Source organism: Rhinolophus sinicus, linkage group LG09 (genome assembly GCF_036562045.2).
Source record: "Rhinolophus sinicus isolate RSC01 linkage group LG09, ASM3656204v1, whole genome shotgun sequence".
Classification (NCBI taxonomy): domain Eukaryota; kingdom Metazoa; phylum Chordata; class Mammalia; order Chiroptera; family Rhinolophidae; genus Rhinolophus; species Rhinolophus sinicus.
The window spans coordinates 39924171-39943362 of record NC_133758.1 but is presented as its reverse complement, the minus strand read 5'-3'; the positions used below and the strand labels follow the sequence as shown (position 1 = coordinate 39943362).

The 19192-nt window shown below is 39.1% G+C and overlaps 1 protein-coding gene across 1 annotated transcript in view; it reads left to right on the top strand.

Annotated features, from left to right (window-relative positions):
* Nucleotides 1–17348, top strand: part of TTC39C (tetratricopeptide repeat domain 39C) — a 98481-nt gene extending 81133 nt beyond the window's left edge. Inside the window, exons 7-14 of the mRNA XM_074340220.1 lie at nt 2396–2489; nt 5120–5227; nt 9110–9219; nt 10279–10402; nt 13741–13838; nt 14608–14712; nt 15996–16034; nt 16579–17348. Coding sequence (XP_074196321.1) covers nt 2396–2489; nt 5120–5227; nt 9110–9219; nt 10279–10402; nt 13741–13838; nt 14608–14712; nt 15996–16034; nt 16579–16668 — 768 coding nt within the window. The 3' untranslated portion in view covers nt 16669–17348. The remainder of the gene's footprint in view (nt 1–2395; nt 2490–5119; nt 5228–9109; nt 9220–10278; nt 10403–13740; nt 13839–14607; nt 14713–15995; nt 16035–16578) is intronic.
* Nucleotides 17349–19192: the final 1844 nt, after the last annotated feature.

The window sequence follows — 19192 nt, the reverse complement described above, 5'->3', positions numbered from 1 at the left end:
CTCCCTCTGGAGACTCTGGGGAGAATCTTTTCCTTGCCTCTTGGAACCACTAGTGGCTGGCTGCCTGCAGGCTGGGGCTTGTGGCCACATCACTCCAACCTGTGCCTCTGTGGTCACATTGCCTCCTCTTTTATGTGTACCGACTCTTTCTCTCTGCCTCCCTTTTATACGGACACTTGTGATTGCATTCAGTACACACCTGGATAATGCAAGCTATTGTCCCTCATTGCAAGATTCTGAATCACATTTGCACACACTCTTCCTGAAAAAAGCCTATTCTGGAGGAAATGGGAGCAGAGTTTGAATACTAGTCAGTTGTTAGCTTGTTGACCTTGAACAACCTGCTTGACCTCTTTGAACTTCAGTTTCTTCATCTGAAAATGGAACTAACATATCACTGTCTCAGAGAGATTTTGAAAGAGTTAAGAGAATGGATGCTGATACAAATATTGTTTTGTTCCTTTTTGCTTTACTTGCATTCAGAGCTTGGTTTTGACTAGTCTGTGTATCTCCAGAGCCTGGTACCATCCCAGGCACGTAGACGTTACCCAATAAATAAATGTTCAGCAAGTAGTTGTCTGTCCTCTGAAGGGTATTGTGACATTGCACTGTCATGCACTAAACCCAGTTGGGGACAGCTTGGTAGTGATGGCTTATCCAGAAATACCCTGTGTGTGATATTTGAATGTCATTAACTTAGTGAACTGGGGAGATACGTGAAGAACAGAATCCCTAAGACTGGTTTCTGTGTAAATATGTTAAATCGACTGCATGTGTGACGCAGGAAAAGAACTGTTGATCCATAAACGGAAAAGTTAGCTGTTTGTAATGAGGGTCCAGGTCTCTCTCTCCACACACATATGTTCTTCATAAACAATGGATTGATGTTTCACCTCATTCATATTTTGGCCTTGAGCTTACAGTCACTGTGAGTGTCGAACTTCAGAGTTGCGGGTCTCTTCTACATTTCCGTGAGGTTTCTCCAACTAGCTGCTTGAGAGACTAAGCTACTTGAGAACGGTAATTAGTGATACATTGACATGTGTCTTCCGTGGCTACCTGGTCAGCATTCGTGGATAGTGAGAAGGGCTTGAACGCTATGGGCTGATCTTCCTGACAACAGAGTAATGGAGCATGAGCAGTTACTGAGCCAGCCATGTCCTTGGTTAATGAGTCATTTGACTTCTAATGTCCCTGAGTCACAGACTGTCCTCAAGATCTCCTGGCTGACTCATCACTGAGGTGTATTGTGTCCTAGGGGCCTGCTGCAGTGACCATGCATCAATCACTAACAGAGCCAAGGAACATGGTAGGGGCTGGTTCTAAGGGCAACCCCTCTCCCAAGACACTTCATGCCCCGCCCCGCCCCCACCCCAGCTGCCAGGAAGAGGAGAGAGCATGAGGGACCTTGGGAAGGGAGTGGTGAAGATCAAGAGAGGAGAGTATGGGGAGGAGGGCTGAGTGCAGGGCAGGGAGAGCAGTGCTGACAGCAGTGGAACAACAAGAAATGCTCCTAGGCGTGCATCACTGAGAGCAGACTGGCAGATCTTTGGCGTTTAGGATTTGCGTTCATTACCGATGCTCGATACTTAACACCTGCCATTGCTGTGTTTAGGATTCAATCTAACCCTTCTGATCCTGGTGATGCTTGTTAGGTGCTCTGATCAGGTGCTTGTGGCATCGAGTTGGCAGACGCGGAGAGAGATCTTTAGTGGAAGGAAACTCTAAATGTATTTAACCAGGAATAAGTAGAACAGACATTGGAGAGAGTATTGGGTTTTAGACAGTGCTCGATGAAAGCAAAAGTCAGAACTACAGTCTGGATCCTCAGAGAATTTCTGAAGCGTTGGGATAGATGTGATGACCAGAAGCAGTCGGAGAGCAGTATTCTGGGATATAGAATCACTCTCAGTTGTACGGTGGAGAATGAGTTGCAGAAGGAGAGAGTGCTGAGGGCTGGACTAATGGACTGGCTTCATGCAGTCACTCAGCACTGACTGAGTCTTTCCGGGCCCGGGGTGGGTGTACACAGGAAGACAAAATACAGTCCCTACCCTCATACAACTTATCTGGTAGCAAGGAGCTAGATTAGCAAATTTTATAACAGAATCGGTTCTGTTGCACAAGATTGAAGGCGGCTGGGAGAAGGTGGGCGTGAGCTGAGTCCTTCACTGGTGGAATCTCCTGCCTGAGTGAAAGAAGCCCCGTGCACTTAGGTTCATCTCACACTGTGTGAGGCAAATTGGAGCGTTTCCCATAAAAAATCTTTAAATCACTTTCTTCTTTACTTCTTCATTGGTTTTAAATAGCCCTTAAGGGAAAAGATGCTTCTGAATTATCATATTACAGTGTTAACAGCAGATTCGCCAGTAACTCTGTTGTCTCTTTTTCCTAGTGTCAGATCAACAGTGCCTTGGCTTCCTTCCACACGGCTTTGGAACTCGCAGTAGATCAGAGAGAAATCCAACATGTCTGTCTGTATGAAATTGGTAAATATGAAATGTCTGTGTAGCTTCTTGTCATGAAATAACTATGAGTGCATCTATTAATGCACTCAGCTTATGTCAGCTTCTGTCATGCAAGTAATTCCTTCTTGTGCACTTTTTCATTATTAACACTTGCAGTTTGTATCTTTAGAAAATGCTTGCTGCCATTTGTAATAATAGGACTTTGTTATCTCAGCAGAAGTAATGAAGCTTATCTCAATGATTCTCCTTATTTCATATAGTAGTTTGGATTTAGTATAATAGGTGTGATCAGTGTTAATCAATATGAAATGAATTGACTGAAAACTGCTTGTAAATAACTTATTTGACTGCACAAAACTATTTCCTCTTCCCCCCACCAATATTTACCTGAGGAGAAAAATATGGCATAGGAGCGAGCTGGGCGTGTGGCTTCCAGTCCCAGCTCTTCTACCCACCAGCTCAGGGGCCTAGGAGAAGTGCGTAGGTCCTCAGTTGCCATTGAAGTTAAGGTGCCTCCCCTCGTCGTAGTTGTGAGGTTCAGAAGAAATGACCCGGCTGAGCCTCAGGCAGGTGCCTGGCACACAGACGGCCCTCGCCATGTTAGCTGCCTCCTTTGGCTCCTACCCGCCTGGAGATTAATTTATAAACAGAAGTATTTATTTGCTGAAGATGTCCCTCCTCCTTCCCCAAATTTGTTGCTAAGATTATTTTCTTGACTGCACTAAAATTCTGTCCTGTTACATTAGTAATGCCATAATCCTTTTACGTTTCAGTTGCTGACAAGCATAAGTACAACTTTGGGCTTGAAGCAACAACAACAAATGTTTCATAAAGGTTCATACTTTTTAGAATTTCAGCCCAATACTACAAGGTCACATCGTATAGCACATAGAAGAAGAATGAAGAAGGGGTAGAGAAAGGGAACATGATGAGGTCGTGATGAGAATTAAAGGGGAATTGGGACACAAAAGGCGATCTGCACAGAGATGGAAGAACACGTGAAGAGCCCTGGGGTGGCAGTTGATAGCTGTCAGGTGGGGCCCGGTGTTGCCTGCCACTGGCTTGCCTGCTGTGGACATAATTGTCTTCCTGAATCTTTTTAGAGAAAAGTGCAAACTCAAAGACTGGGAGCCACCCAGTAAGCAATATTATATTTTATATGCCCATTATGGTTAGGGTGGGAATGAAGCATAGTGCAGTGGAAAATGTATTTTTATGTCATCTAAACTCTTCCAGTGCTCTGTTTGGTAGCCATAAGTTGGAATGGAATGCATTTCAAAGAACTTGAGTGAAATAAACCCAGCTTTGGTGATTTTTTCAGGCACCGTTTCAAGGCCTGTGGTAGTACAGAATGCCAGAGCAGAAGGAAGTCTGGAAATCATCCAACCCAACACTAAGGCCTTCAGAAGCTTAACTCTGGAGAAAAGTAGCAAACTCAGAACTCAGGCTTCTTTTTCAGGTTCAGAGTTACCTCCTACCTGTAGTTTGTTCAAATCTTGCCCTGATTTCTGTTACAGGGTAGAAATAATTAGCCCCACTTTTTACACTAAAATATGCCAACTTCATATCGTATCCCATAGAATTTTACACTGACTTTTCTGGCAGTATGGATCCCCCTCCTCCCTATAGTTCAGATGGCAAGTCCAAGATGATACAATTGCTTTATGACGTACCTGATAACCAGAATTGTCTTTTTATGGTGACAGTATCATACGCAGGAAAGAGCATTGGCCTGTGATCCTCAGTTTTTTTCCCTCTTTTTAGCTGTGTGGCCTTGAGCAAGTCACAAGACCTCTTCATGCCTTAGATTTTCTCCTTGGTATAGTGCGCACACCACCAGCCACCTTTGCAAGGCAATAGTGGGATTAGAGAGAATTGTACCCCGTGGCTGCCACATGCTTGGCCACACAGAAGGGCTCAGTGGATGGGAGATACTATTACAAGAGTGGGGATAAAATTCTTTGCATTTTTGTTGCTGCTAATCCTTACCAGAATGACAGTCTAATTCCGTTTAGATCTGGAAAAGATGGGGTCCTTTCTCAGCTCTGCCACCAGCCTACAGAGGGAGGGTGGGCAGGCACTTAATTTCTGGCTGGCTTGCTGTCTTCTTCTCACAACAGTGAAAGAATTAATAGAATCATTAATGAGCAAGTGAGTGCTTGAAGACTTAGTCTAGATAGATAGACAGATAGATGATAGATAGATAGATAGATAGATAGATAGATAGATAGATAGATAGATAGACAATTTTTAAAAGTATATATATATGTATATATATTTTTTATATATATATATAAAAAACCTAATGATGCTGCTTTTTCTGTGCTTGTGCCTGCTCTTGGAGAAGTACTGCTGTGCTTGGGTTAATCTCACAGCTGTAGGAGACAAAAATGGAGTATTTCTATAGAAATCTTTACATCCCTTTTCTCTATACTGCGTAATTGGTTGTGAAATCAGAAGTGCCTTGTTTTACTCAAAATGTGACATTGAATATATTTTAGAGAAAAAAGATAATTTTTTTAAGTTTTCACGTACTGTATGTACAACACTCACAGAGAAAGATACAGGATCAGAGACCTGTAGCTTAGAGACGGGGTGTGAAGCTCACCACAGCACTGGAGGACTGTATACTAAGGATACTTCTCTCACAGGTTGGTGCAGCATGATAGAGCTCAATTTCAAGGATGCATTTGATTCCTTTGAGAGGCTGAAAAATGAGTCCAGGTGGTCCCAGTGCTATTATGCCTATTTAACTGCGGGTGAGTACACGTCTTCTACCATGATTTAGCGCACACGTGTGGGCAGATGCAAGGATGAGGGCGGGAGCATGCAGAAGTTGTGTTCTCTCTCAATTTTCTCAGCTAAAAAAATTACCCCATGAATGATTTGTGCTGCCAAGTAAATAGCAGCAAAATACAGAGTTCGCTGACCCAGCAGAACTCGGGGCATTTCAGTAATAGGCACCACGCACCACGCGTCTTCCCCAACCTCCCCCGCTGGACTGGTTTGGTCACGTGCTCTGTCTTGGAAATGCTTATTGCAAGCTTCTCCCTGTTTTTGTGCATTTTACCCTAAACAGTCTCAACCTTACCCCTCTATTTTCTAAAATGTATAATTTTATTTATTAGGAATTTAAAGAGTAAGAATTTCACATGTCTTTTTCATTGTGTTAATATCTTTGTTTGGATTGTTAGTCCTTGGTTACCAAGTTGCATAGATTTTGATTAGTCTGCTGCAACCTTGTTTTACCTATTAAGCCTGTTTTATTCACAGTGTGATTCTGAGGAACACGAGGTGTTTCAACACTGCGTGTTTTATAGCAGACGTACCGCTAATTTCTAATAACGGCTATGAGGGTTTCTTGCCTTTTTGCCCGTGTATGAGGAGATAGTTAAAGATGTACTGCCACCTGGTGGACGAAAGGGTTGTCTGTGTCCTGAGAGAAATAAGTGCCCTTGTGATGTAGAATTGTAGAGGTCAGAATTGAAGAAACCCAAGTGGTGGCTGTACATTTTCTGGCTCTAATGATGAATTCTCTGTACACAGCCATACAAGTGATGCTTTTACTTAAAATTCAAGTAAATAAAATAATAATAATAATCCAAACATCATTTTAATGTCTTCTTATGTCTCTGAATAATAATGAGTTTGGATTTAATGAAACACCTCCTGTCATTCTATCCCCTTAACTGACTAAACTATCAATGCAATTAACAGTGGCCGATATGTACATCCTGGATGTTCCTAAGCTGCAGTCCATTAGCCATCCGGATGAAACCCCTTTATCTCCACACTCCTTGCTGCAATCCCCACAGGGCATCCTTTTTCATATAGCTCTGTAACTTATGTCTAAATAGGATTATTTTCAATATACTGATTAGTATACCCTGTCTCACACTTTAAGAATTGTTTTACAGAATTTGCAGCCATCTCAGATTAAAGCAGCAGCTATTTATTGAGCGGCCTCAGAGGGCCCAACATGTTGAAGAGTGAATGAATCAAAAAAGAGAGACCTGCACAACAAACCAACAATTGTTAACATGTAATGGGTCAAATAATCAGTCGTGGGCAGCTCTCTTTTTTCATGTTTGTTGAAAGTAGAACATGAAGAACTAAATGCTATATAGAGCATTTATCCTCCAACTATTGGAAATCTCAGGATTATTCAAATTGTAGAAGATGATAAAGCATGGAAGATTCTAGTCTCTGCTTCTGCAAGGGGAACTTTGTGCAGACAGTAAGATATGAGGTATGATTAAAAAAATACAGTGAATGTTTAAATTTTAAAAAAATGCATTACAGTAAAAGACACATTGCCATTCATCTCCCTTAGAATACTCCCCCTTGCTTCTAACACACTCTCCCTTCTTTCTTGCCACTTTCTGAAGCAGTTCTGGAAGATCTCTTTTGTGAGTGTCTTTACTTCATCCTCCATCATGACAATGTTCCATGTCACATATTGCTTCTGGTACAGCAATTTCTGTCAAATAAAAACGTTCCACTGTGTCCTCATCCTCCTTATTCACTGGGTCTGGCACCGTGCGACTTCTTCCCCAAAGTCAAAATGGCAATGAAACGAAAACCTTTTGAATCGATTCAGGACATCGAAGCAGCCACAACAGCGCAACTAAAGACATTCATGAAAGAGGACTTCCAGAACTGCTTCAGAAAGTGGCAAGAATGTTGGAATAAGTATATTTGAAGTAAGGGGGAGTATTTTGAGGGGGATTAATGGTAATCTGTCTCACTGTAATGCTTTTTTTTTTTTAGTTTAAACATTCACCGTATGTTTTGATCACACCTCGTAGGTCTCAAATTTAGTATGAGTCAGACTCTCATGCTTTCAGTCATCTGTACCTCATAAAGCATCTGTCCGTAACTACTGTGAGAGGAGTAGGTGGTGGTTATTCTTCAGGATCTCAGGTATTAGTGTCATAGAACTTAAAAGGTGGTTCGGATCCTGATACTGTTGCTGTTTATGACTCATTATGCTTGATCACTCATTCTTTTTTTAATATTATGTGACACTATAAGAATGTTATCAACTATCTGAGGAAGACCTCAAGCTAAGGCAACAGAAATTACTCTTTTTTATTGGGTTACTGTGTGACCTTGCAAGTCAACTTTCCTGCTGATGTTCCTAATTTTTCCTCTACTTCCTCTGATCCATAACATGAAGGGGTTGCTTTACAAACCAATAACTGAGCTTCCTTCTGGTTTTGAAGTGTTATAGCTGCAACTGATGAGTTCTGGATGGATTCAGAACCCCACATCTGGACCAATGCTGCTCCTATAACTAGGATTGGGGTTGTTCCCCCCTTGTTGTTTGTTTGAATTATCTTTTTATTGAGGTATAATTGACATACAATTGGCATTATATTAGTTTCAGGCTACAAAATAATGATTTGATATTTGTATGTACGGTGAAGTCCCTCCCTTTGAATATTTGAATCCCTTTACTCCCAGTAGAAATCTACTGCCTTTCCCATCACCTCAACATCCTCAGCTGTCTCCAACCCTTGCTGCTTCTGTTTCTTTGGCCCTGCTGATAGTAGGCTCCCGTCTGACATGCCATGACCCTGTGCTCTGTGTGGCCAAGCCCAAAATGGGAGTACACAATCAGCTAGTTTTAGGGGTACTCAAATATAGAAAGAACAACTAGCAAATCCACATACGTTCCAACTGGAGACTGAAAAATGACATCTAATGAAGATAACATCTAACCAAAAAAAAATAACAGAAATGATTTCAGTGTCGTAGGCATCAAGAAGAGGAGGACAAAGACGAGTGGGTAGAGTTTCATGAAGGAGATGGGACTGAAGCCAGGTATGAAGTTTAGAGAGAGAGCAGGTGACACAAAGGGCGTGTGATTAAGGCTTTGCCTGGGGCTTGGGGTGGATGAGGGTGTTGTGCAGACTGTCACAGTCTTACCATCCGCCAAGACTCAGCTCAACTCCTAGCTCCTCGTCAAAGCTTCCATGATCACTCCAAAGAGAAGCAATCCCTTTTCTTTCTGAACTTTCCCCAAAGCACTTTGGTTCTCCTACTCCAATCGCTCTTATGTACACGGTAGCTGTGGCCCTGTGTGTGTGTGTCTTAACCCTCCAGCTGAAATTGCCATTTCTTCAGGGTAGAAGCATGTGTTTCTTCTTCACATCCTGGCTGGTGGCTTTTGGTAGTGGGTGGCCAGTGAACACGTATAGGACTTGCATGACTTTCTTTCCAGGAACAGGGATGGCCTCCTTCCACCACGAAGCTTTCAGGATCCTCTTGACTCCTCATTGTTTGTGCCTAGATTCCTTTATATTCCACTTTCTGAGTATGTGGACTCTAACTAGACTGGACACTGAGACAATCGCTGGGGATTTTGTTGCGTGCGAGACTACCTCCACACCAAGAAGAGTGGGACCATGGCATTCCCATATGTCCCCCGAAAGCTCTAGGAACCCAGCACCGGAGAATTAGGTGTTGAATAAATGGAACGACAATCAGCAGGATGGTGTAGTCCTTTATGTAATAGTCTCTTAAAATATTTGCTGCCTGTTTTCCTTAGGTAACATTTCCAAGTACCATCAACCTAGGTAACCTTGAGTGGCATTTCCCCCCTAATACTTAAGAAATACAATGATGATTTCTTACAGTTTGTCAGGGAGCCACTGGTGATGTGGATGGGGCACAGATTGTCTTCAAAGAAGTTCAGAAACTCTTCAAAAGGAAAAACAATCAGATTGAACAGTTCTCAGTGAAAAAGGTATGTTGAAGTCTACTTATTGGGCATATTATTTATGATGGCCACTTTTAACCAACACTACGTAGCATAAGTTTTAGAAAATCATATTCAAAGCTGGCAACTTACTTGCTGTGCAGAATGCAATTTACCACTGTGGTAAGAAATTTACTCCCCTGGTCCTACTTATGCTCTGAAAGGAAAGTGCTTGTTTTGCTGCAAATCATTAGTTTGTTTGGGGTTTTGTTTGTTTTGTTTTAACTGAGTAGAAATATGACAGACTGTAGAGCTAATGAGCATATCTGGAGAGTGAAAGCATCTGTCTAAAGTTAGGAACTTTCTACAAATAGGCAGACCCTAGGCAAGAGATACAGGCTGTTGGTTCTGAATATAATGAACACATCACATTTTGACCTAATAAAAAAATAAAACAGTATATATCAAACATACCAGCAAAAAAAAAGAAAGAAAGAAAAGAAAAATGCCAGGGCTCTAGGGACAATATCCCCAATTTATTCTACACTTTTAAGAATAAAATTTAGCTGAATTACTGTGGGTTACATGACAACTTTTCGTATCTTGAGTTTTCTGATTTTAGTTTTATAAGTTTTGTTGAATTAACATTTGATGACTTAGAAGATAAAGTAGATTGTAATGAGGAATGCCACTGAGAGCATTGCGACTCATGAGAAAAATAAAAAATTTGATAAAACCATAACTAAAAGGCATCTAGTATTACATCCTCCATATAAACCCATTGAGTTATTTGTCCCCCAGCTTTTATAAGCTCCTTTGATTTAAACTGAAACAAAACTAGATTCATCCCCCAGTTTTCAGAACATACACCAAATCTTAATAGTAGATTGAGTTGAATAATGAATGGGTGGTGTGTCTATCTCCCCAGTATATTAAAAATTGGAAAGCAAAAATTTTTCATAGAGAAAAATTTGCATTTATAGATTTGTAGGAGGGGTTGTTCGTGTGGAATATGAACTGTGCATTTTTAAATGTCTCTGATGTATATATTTTTATTTGAATTTGTTTTTTAAAAAAATGTAGCCTAATCATTCTAACTACTTGCAGGCTGACAGATTTCGGAAACAAACACCAACCAGAGTACTTTGTGTGCTGGCCTCCATCGAAGTGTTGTACTTGTGGAAAGCCCTTCCAAACTGTTCCTTCCCCAACCTACAGAGGATGAGTCAAGGTAAAAAATAACAAAACAAAACGCAAAACCACACACATCAGCTTGTTTCTTAGGTGCTTCAAGCTACAGTTTCTCATTGGTATTCTCTCATTCAGTGAGTACATATCTGTCATTCTTGGATAAATGGTGTAGTGATGAAAGGAACTCAGTCACTTAGGTGATGGGAGCAGGAAGCACAGAAATGTGCAGACATGCTTGCGTTGTCAGCAGTGTAGGGTGATGCACAATGATTGTAGACGTTACTAATTCTATAGCAGTGAGAGGTGCTGGAAGCATATTTTATCCAATAAAGCCAGTGTGTTTCTTATAGGTTTAATGTACAGTTATTAAAATGCACAGATACTAAGTGTATGGTTCAATTAGTTTTGACAAACGTATACACCTTGGCATCCACACCACAATCAAGATATAGAACATTTACACCACCCCGAAGACTCTCTTCTCAGTCAGTCCACACCCCAATGCAACCACTGTTCTGATTTCTCTCTCCACAGATTACTTTTGCTTGTCCTTGAACTGCATATAAGTGGGATCAGACAGTGTGTACTTTATAGTGCTTGGCTTTTTTGTTTATTACTAACTGAGATTGATTCACGTTGTAGCCTGTGTCAGTAGTTTGTTCCTTTTGTTTCCTGAGTGGTACTCCATCGTATGGTTCTACCTATAGCACAACTTCTTTATTCATTCCCCTGTTAATAGGCATTTGTTTTGTCTCTGATCTTTTAGCTGTCATGAGTAAAACTGCTACAAACATACGTGTACAGCATAAGTGTGCTAGCCTTCTGTACGGGCATTACGTGCTCATAAAAGGATATCATGTTAAAAGGCTATGCATAACTTTAAACCCATCCCTAGTTGTTGATGGAAGTCTAGAATATCTACCAGTGTCTAATTCAAAAGAACAATGAAGAATTTTAAGTATTCTTCTGAGTGTACAAGCACAGGACCATGTATTTTGAGAGAATCCAAACACGAATACAAATATAAAACCGGCAGTAATTGGCAGGCACGAGAACGATTATCACTTAATGTAATTAAATACTCTTTGAACCCCTTTCCAGGTATCAAATAAACAACAAAGATGCGGTCATAGAGAGGGAGGCTGGCTCTGAAGCAAAAATGAGATGATTCTTTAATGTCTTTGTTAAAAAGTGAGCCTGGGTTTACAGTCTATTGATTAGATTATATCATTCCCCCATGTTAGGCAGTAATGATCCAAGTCAATTCAACCATATGAACATTTTTGTAGAGAAAGTTTACATTTCAGATAAAACAAGTAGTGGGTGAATAGTGATCATATGCGTTTATTAAACTTTTTTCATCAAGCCCACATAGCTTTGTGCATTTAGCTCATCAGAGTCGCCATCTGTACTCCCTTCATCAGCAAAGCTAGTTGGATTCTTACACCCTTGTCTTGTGGTTTCATTCCTCCACCACCCACCCTCCCATCTCCACTGCATTTTAAAGATACTTCTGTGTATTCTCCGCACAGCACCCAGAGTGATCCTATGAAGAAACTAAGTCGTATCGTATCATTTTGCAGCTCAGAACCATCTATGGTCTCACTTTGTTCAAAGTGAAAGCCAAATCTACTCAGAGGTCCACAATGCCCTATAGTCTGTACACACACACACACACACACACACACACAGCTACCTCCTCCAGTGCCATTGCCTCTCACCACTACTCTTCCTCCTCGCTCTCCAGGCTTCAGCCACACTCCTCCGTACTGTTCCTGAACACACAGGCATGTGCTGGCCTCAGTGCCTTTGCACCAGCTCTTCATTCTGCCTGCAAATGTTCTTCCAAACATCCACATGGCTTCTTCACTCATTTCCTTCAGGTCTTTACTAAATGTTAACTTTTCAGGGAGGCATAAACTGTACCTTTCTGACACACACACACACACACGCCCTCATTCCCCTTCCTGGCTTTATTTTTTTACCTTAGTACTCACACCTCTTTAACATACATTTTTTGTTTTTACCTATTTGTCTTCTGTATTGTCTCTGTCCTCCACAAAATGTCGGTTAGCAGAAAATTTTTTTCTGTTTTGTTTCTGCCATATTCCAAGCACCTAGAACAGCCAAGGACATAGTAGGTGCTCAGTAAATATTGAGTGAGTGAGTGAGTGAGTGAGTGCTTGAACTGCATTCCGCCTTCCTTAATACTGCTGCCTTAAGGTCATTTGAGTTATTTTTATATGGAGGTATTCCCAGCCTAGTTTTTGGAGGTAACTCCTGTTTCTATAGGTTCAGATTCTATTCTTTACATTTACCTCTTGCTACTCTACCTAACTTTTCTAATTAACTTCCAATATCTTGTTCTAATACACACATACTCACACATGCACACACACACACATTTGTGTGTGTGTGTGTGGTATATATGTTTATCAAATTTTATCAAATCTCAATATCTTTATTGGTCCATTGAAATAAGTACTTCTTCTCTTCCTTTAATAGCTCCACTCTGTTTTCATTTCCTAACTTTTATTTCCTTGGAAAACTTCCCTGTCATCCTCGCCATGTATGCCCATCTTCCACAGTAGATGGCAAGCTTCTTGAAGTGGAGGGATCAGGTCTGGTGCCTTCTCAGTGACTAATGCAGCACCCATGCAATCATGTAATGGTGCCCATTGCATGGCTTGTGAAATTAATGTACAATTTTAAAAATATATCAATAGACTTTATTCTTTAGAGCAGTTTTAATTTCACAGAAAAACTGAGCGCATACCACATACCCCACCCCACCCGCATGCACACTGCCTGCCCCACCAGCAACTTCCCCCACCAGAACGGTATATTTGTTACAACTGACGAACCAATACTGGTACATCATCACCCCAAATTCATAGTTTACATTAGGTTCACTCTTTGTTTTGTACATTCTATAGGGTTTGACAAATGTGTAATGACATGTATCCACCCTTACAGCCGGACAATATCATACAGAACGTTCACTGCCTTAAAAATGACCTGTTCATCCCTTCCTACCCCCCGGACCTCTGGCAACTACCAGTCTTGTTTCTGTCTCCATAGTTTTGCCTTTTTCAGAATGTCATATAGTTTGAATTACACAGTATGTAGCCTTTTCAGATTGGCTTCTTTAGCTGAGTAACAACGTGATGCAGGTTGGAGTCTTCTTGGCCCAGTGAAGTTTGGTATCTTTGCCTTCCTTTGACTAAGGATAGTCACTAATGGATGAGAAGGGGGAACTGTATGAGTTTCAGGGGCACAGTCATGAACTGAATTAGTCTAAACAATGAAATACTTGTGATGATATTTAAGGAATTCAGTGAATGTATTTCCTTGCTGCTATTTTCACTTCTCTTTAAGCTTGCCATGAAGTGGATGATTCATCTGTCGTTGGATTAAAGTATTTGCTTCTTGGTGCCATACACAAATGTCTAGGGAACTCAGAAGATGCTGTTCAGGTAAATGGTTAATGTTGGTATCGTGGCGAAGGAAAATAAACTGTGAGAACATACATATATGCTTGTGAATAAGAAAAATGAAAAAGCACCACTCATTACTTTCAAATAGAGTTGGAGGGACTTTTCTGAGTTTTTTGTTTGGTTGTTTGTTTGTTTGTTTTTTTGTTAAGTATATCCCAGTGTTATTTTGAGTACTCTTTGAAAGAGTTCATGTACTGTAATAGGAGACTTGGCTTTTCAATTCTAAAGTATTGATGCACTTGTATAATCATTTTAAATTAATGTTTCAGTGTGAAGAGATAATAGTTATTACAGAGCTCTGAATAGCTTGTTTTAGATCATAGGCTTAAGTATCAGCAAGATACAGACAAGACACCTGTCAACAGATGGTTCTTGGCTTGTGTGCTTTCTATTTTAAATATTATAAAATGGGATGTTCAGACTTTGAGATGCAGATGAAGGTGTTCTCTGCAATAAAATCAGTAGAGGCTGGAGTGTCACTGGAAAAATAAGTAGCATGAATTGGGCTGACGGATGGGTAGCATATTCTGGAAGAAACTCACCAGACAAGCATGGAAAAGATTTTTAAGATATGGATGAGAAGGATGGGAAGGAAGAAAGATGCAGAAAGAAGAGAAAATCTGATATAGAATACAGAAATAAGATGAGTCCCCCTTCTTGTGTCCTGAAGATGTGATGAGCCTTAAGTGGGAAAAGGAGCCTAATTAGAGAAATCAGTTAATTCCAATGACATTTGTATTACTTTCAGTTCTTTCAGCGAGCTGTTAAGGATGAGTTATGTCGTCAGAATAACTTGTATGTCCAGCCGTATGCTTGCTATGAACTTGGCTGTCTTCTATTAGACAAACCAGAGGTAAGATCGGATATATTTTCTTAAATACTATTCATCACCAAAAATGTGCAAGAGGGCAGGGACAGAGCATCCTTCATTTAAAAATTATTAGTTTCATTTTCCTTCATTTCATGTAGGATGAGCCCAAGAAGCTACTCATTCTATCTGCATTTAAGGCGATAATGTCTTCTCTGGAATTAGATTTATAAATGTTAACTTTTTGACAAAAATTTATTTGGGGGAAAATTCGTTGCCGTTTTTAGAATGGAATGCTACGATGTAGTGTGGTCCACTCGGAGGGACACAGAATCACATTCTAATTCTCGCTCTGCCATTTCCTTCAGTGAATGACACTGGTTACATTACTTAACCACATCCCTTCTTCCTACTCTTTAAAACAGGATAAAAAATACCTTTCTTGTCAATGTAATAAAGATTGTAGTGAGAATAAATGAGAGTGATGTGGATGATTATTTTTAACATTTTAGCATACCATATAAATTTAAGCTGACAATTACTATTAAGATGTATATTTAAGTACAATGAGGCAGTTTGTTTCATAGGATTTCAATAGTACTGCATTTGCTTGGTACCTTCTTTTAAAAGCTCAGTGATATATTATTGGCTTTATAAAGTTATAATTTTTAGTAAGTTCAATTCATCTTTCAAATCTATGGACTTTCTAAAAGTTGAGCTACGCCAACAGAAATATGATTATAGCAGCCTTTCTTTCCAAACATAGGCTTTTAATTGGTAAGACTTTCCATTTGAAATTCTAATTTTACCAAAAGAGAAAATGGAATTTAATGAATTTTGATAGAAATTCCTAACACTAGTCTTTATTTGAAGGTAATTTTTATTCTTAATGCAGCCTTAAAATATATACATAAACTATAACAAGACTGATCTATTCCTTGAAAAGTGAAATTATGTCCTCAATCAGTAATGCCTTCAAAAGGAGATACAACTTACTGACTTCAAATACACCTTTTAACTATCACCAATTTTAGGTAGTTTAGTAAGACCTTAACCTAAACAACTATAACACTTAAAAGCTGTTATCCTTTATAGAGTTACCGTGAAGATTATGAAAAATTATTTATCAAGTAATGTCTTGATGTAAACTTATTAATAACATCATTATATTAAGGAAAAATCGAGTCATTTTAATTGAGTGAGCAATTGACTCACCTCTATGTCTACTATAAATTGATTCAGTTAACATTTCTTCCTATTGTAACATTTTCTGCTTGAGTGTATATAAGTATAGGCATTAAGAGATAATGTTTTTCTTCCATTCATAGACTGTGGCAAGAGGCAGAACTCTACTTCTTCAAGCAAAGGTAAAAATACTGAATTTTCCTCTTTCCAGTGGCCTTCTTATCCTCTGTAACATATACTTAAGTCTGATTTCAAGAAATTTTGTGAAATGATTGTTCTGATTGATATTTCTGGAAAGGAAAAATCATAATAATTGAATCAGCAAGCACTTGATTTTTAAGTGAAATTACCAATATCATCAAAAACTCCTATAAAATTGCTCATCCAGCTTTAGAAATACTCTGCTTATTTCAGTGGGAAAATAATAACTTTTGCTATTTCGTAACTACATTCTTGAATTAAGAATTTCTAACAGCAACTTACATTGAGCACAATTTAAGATTCCTGTGTCAGGAATAACATGAGGGAAATTTTCAATGACTTTCAGTTGAGATTTTAAAAATGAACACAGTTTGAGGTTTGGAGAATAAGAAAGTCAAGTGGATGTAAAGCCTTTAGTGGGAGTGTGAGAGATTTTACGTTGGGAAGCTTAGTGTTGGTTTACACTGCAGTAGTTCAGAAAGCTTGGTTAATAGAGGCCATAAGCGTCTTTCTTTGGTTTTACAGGAGGATTTCTCTGGCTACGACTTTGAAAACAGATTGCATGTCCGCATCCATGCCGCTCTGGCCTCTCTGAGGGAATTGGTTCCTCAGTGACAGACCTGGAGTGTCCCTCCATCCCTTCCCACCTAGGTTCTGCACTTTCAAATAAAAGCAGAGGACACAGCTCACATGAAGATCGGCTTTTCTTCTGAAAACCAACTGTGCCAGGACACGTTTTCCCAGTTAGGCTGACATAGTAAAGATCTCCTCTTTTAGCCTTTCACTCCAAAGTAATAACAACGACGATAATAGTAATTATGAATAACAACCTGGGGAGAAGGTTAAAGTGACCTTGTTCAAACATTTAGTTTTGTGATTTATTATTTTTAAAATAAAATCAAACTAAATATTCAACCTGTGATCTTGTAGGAATACGTATCTTAAGCACACATCTGACTGGGTAACACTAAGAGGTACATGTAAAATTATTAACAGTTTCATGACAGCATTTATATTGTGTTTTGAAAAAATAAAAGTGCTTTCTAAAAGTGCTATCCTCAAACTATCCCTGTGAATAATGTAGCAGAGATATTTTTATCCCTATTGTCCAGACAATGAAACTTAGGCACCAAAAGGCTAATTAAGTTATTCCAACTAATTATTCCTGTTATCAGTGGAGCAAGGACTAGAATGCTGATCTCCCGACCGCGGACGGAGTATTCTTTTATTGTAAAAAATATATGCTAATGACCCAGAATTCCATGTTTTCCTTATTAAAAAATAATTGCTCTTCAGCTGAAGTTGTGTCATCAAAAGTATTTATCTCCAGATTTTCTACAAAACGTTTCCAACTGACGAACACATTTTACCTTTGAAAGTCAACCAAGTAGAAGTAAACAGAAGATAGTTAAGAAAAGGAATAACAGTTTGGCTAATTTATTAGAAAGCCTAGTCTACGGACTAGATAAATAATGTCTACATTTTACGATCTTCCCCTACTGATAAATTGTGTAATTACCAACTTTTGGAAATCTTATATTACTTGAAAAGGTCAATTCTTTTTTTTTTTTTTTTTCCTAATTAAAGTTTATTTAAAAAATTAAAGATTAATTTAAAAAAAAGAAAAGGTCAATTCTTGAATGAACATAGGTTTGGTTTTGTTTCTTGCCTCAAATATGTGCTGGTGAAGGATTTTCCTGGGCTACCTTCTACAGAATTTAATCATTTTCCCCTTAGCTCAGATTATTTGCTACTATAAAAGAAGTTCAAAGTTATTTTTAATCCTTTGTTGCTGATTTTTATTGTCATTTAATTTACCTCTTTGTCCAGTACTGTACACCTATGGTTCTGAAGAATCAAAATACCTCTGTCATGTAAGAGTTTCTGCCATAATTGTATGGCTAACTTGGCACAATCTAAGGTTAGATATTTTTTAAGTGTATATTGAGGTAAAGAGTATCATCTTGGGGTATCATTTATTTACATATCCTTTTAGCTGAAGTACAAGCTCATGAAATGTTAACACTTTAAAATGTCTCCTCAAAACAACATGGGTAGAGCAGCTTAGAATGTGAGTAGGTTTAATCCACTTAATCTGGTTTTGAGGGAATGATAATTTCTTTGAAAAAAACGATTATTCTTCACTGATTTTGGCTATATGATCTTCATGTTTCCCCACAAAGTGTTTATTCACATTGACTTTCTTTGTGGTGTGAATCCTGCATGAATTTTATGTAGTGGCCAGAAAGAAAAGATTTCTACACTCAGTGAATGAGTACATCCAGAAGCCAAGTAGGTACATTCTGAAGAGAAAAATTAGTGTCTAAAAATATTGGATAGCTGGTTTCATCTAGACTGAAAGAAACAACATTACAAATCTTTAGAAAATGGCTCTTGCCATTTTGTTGTCTTCTTCACTACAGTATTTGTGCAAACTTCTCAGGATTATGGAGCATTTCTGAATGTTGAAGTTCTTGCTTCAGAGTTCACACTTTAGTTTTCAGTTCAAATACTGTCTGAACAGTTATTCAACCTTCAAAGGTTACATAAAGACTGGTACCTTAAAATTTTTTAAAGCATTGTTCCTGTGTTAACTGCTTTAAAATTTTTCTATTTCTCCAGAGAGATTGATTTCAGGATTTCAAATAAGTTTGTGTTCAGTTCACTTAACTGAATAGACAACTTGACACCACCCCGTAGGCTTTCTTTGACTAGTCAAAGAACATGTCTGTTTATGAACCGTCTCTCCTCGGTTTGGTACAGGATAGCCCCTAACATGGCGGTAGGGCATGGAGAGGGGTAGATGGTGATGCTAAAGACTCTAACAAAAGCACAGTGCAAGTACACTGTACCATTAGATTACTGAAATCCTAGTACACTGTTTTAGTTGAGTAATTCTAACTGTTACCTGGCCTGTGTGCTATGACTTACCCAACCTGTGCACTACGTGATCTGCCCAGAAACAGTTTGGTGTAAATTGCTCGTTACCCCTTGCTGGTGAAGAAAATAATCATATAAGCAGAACTGTTTACATCTATGTGTGCTTAATGTTGGCATCACTCACTCTTCCGCTTTCCTATTTTGGAGGCTCTGAAGCGGATCTTCTAATTTATAAGTGACAAATATATTTTTGTATTAG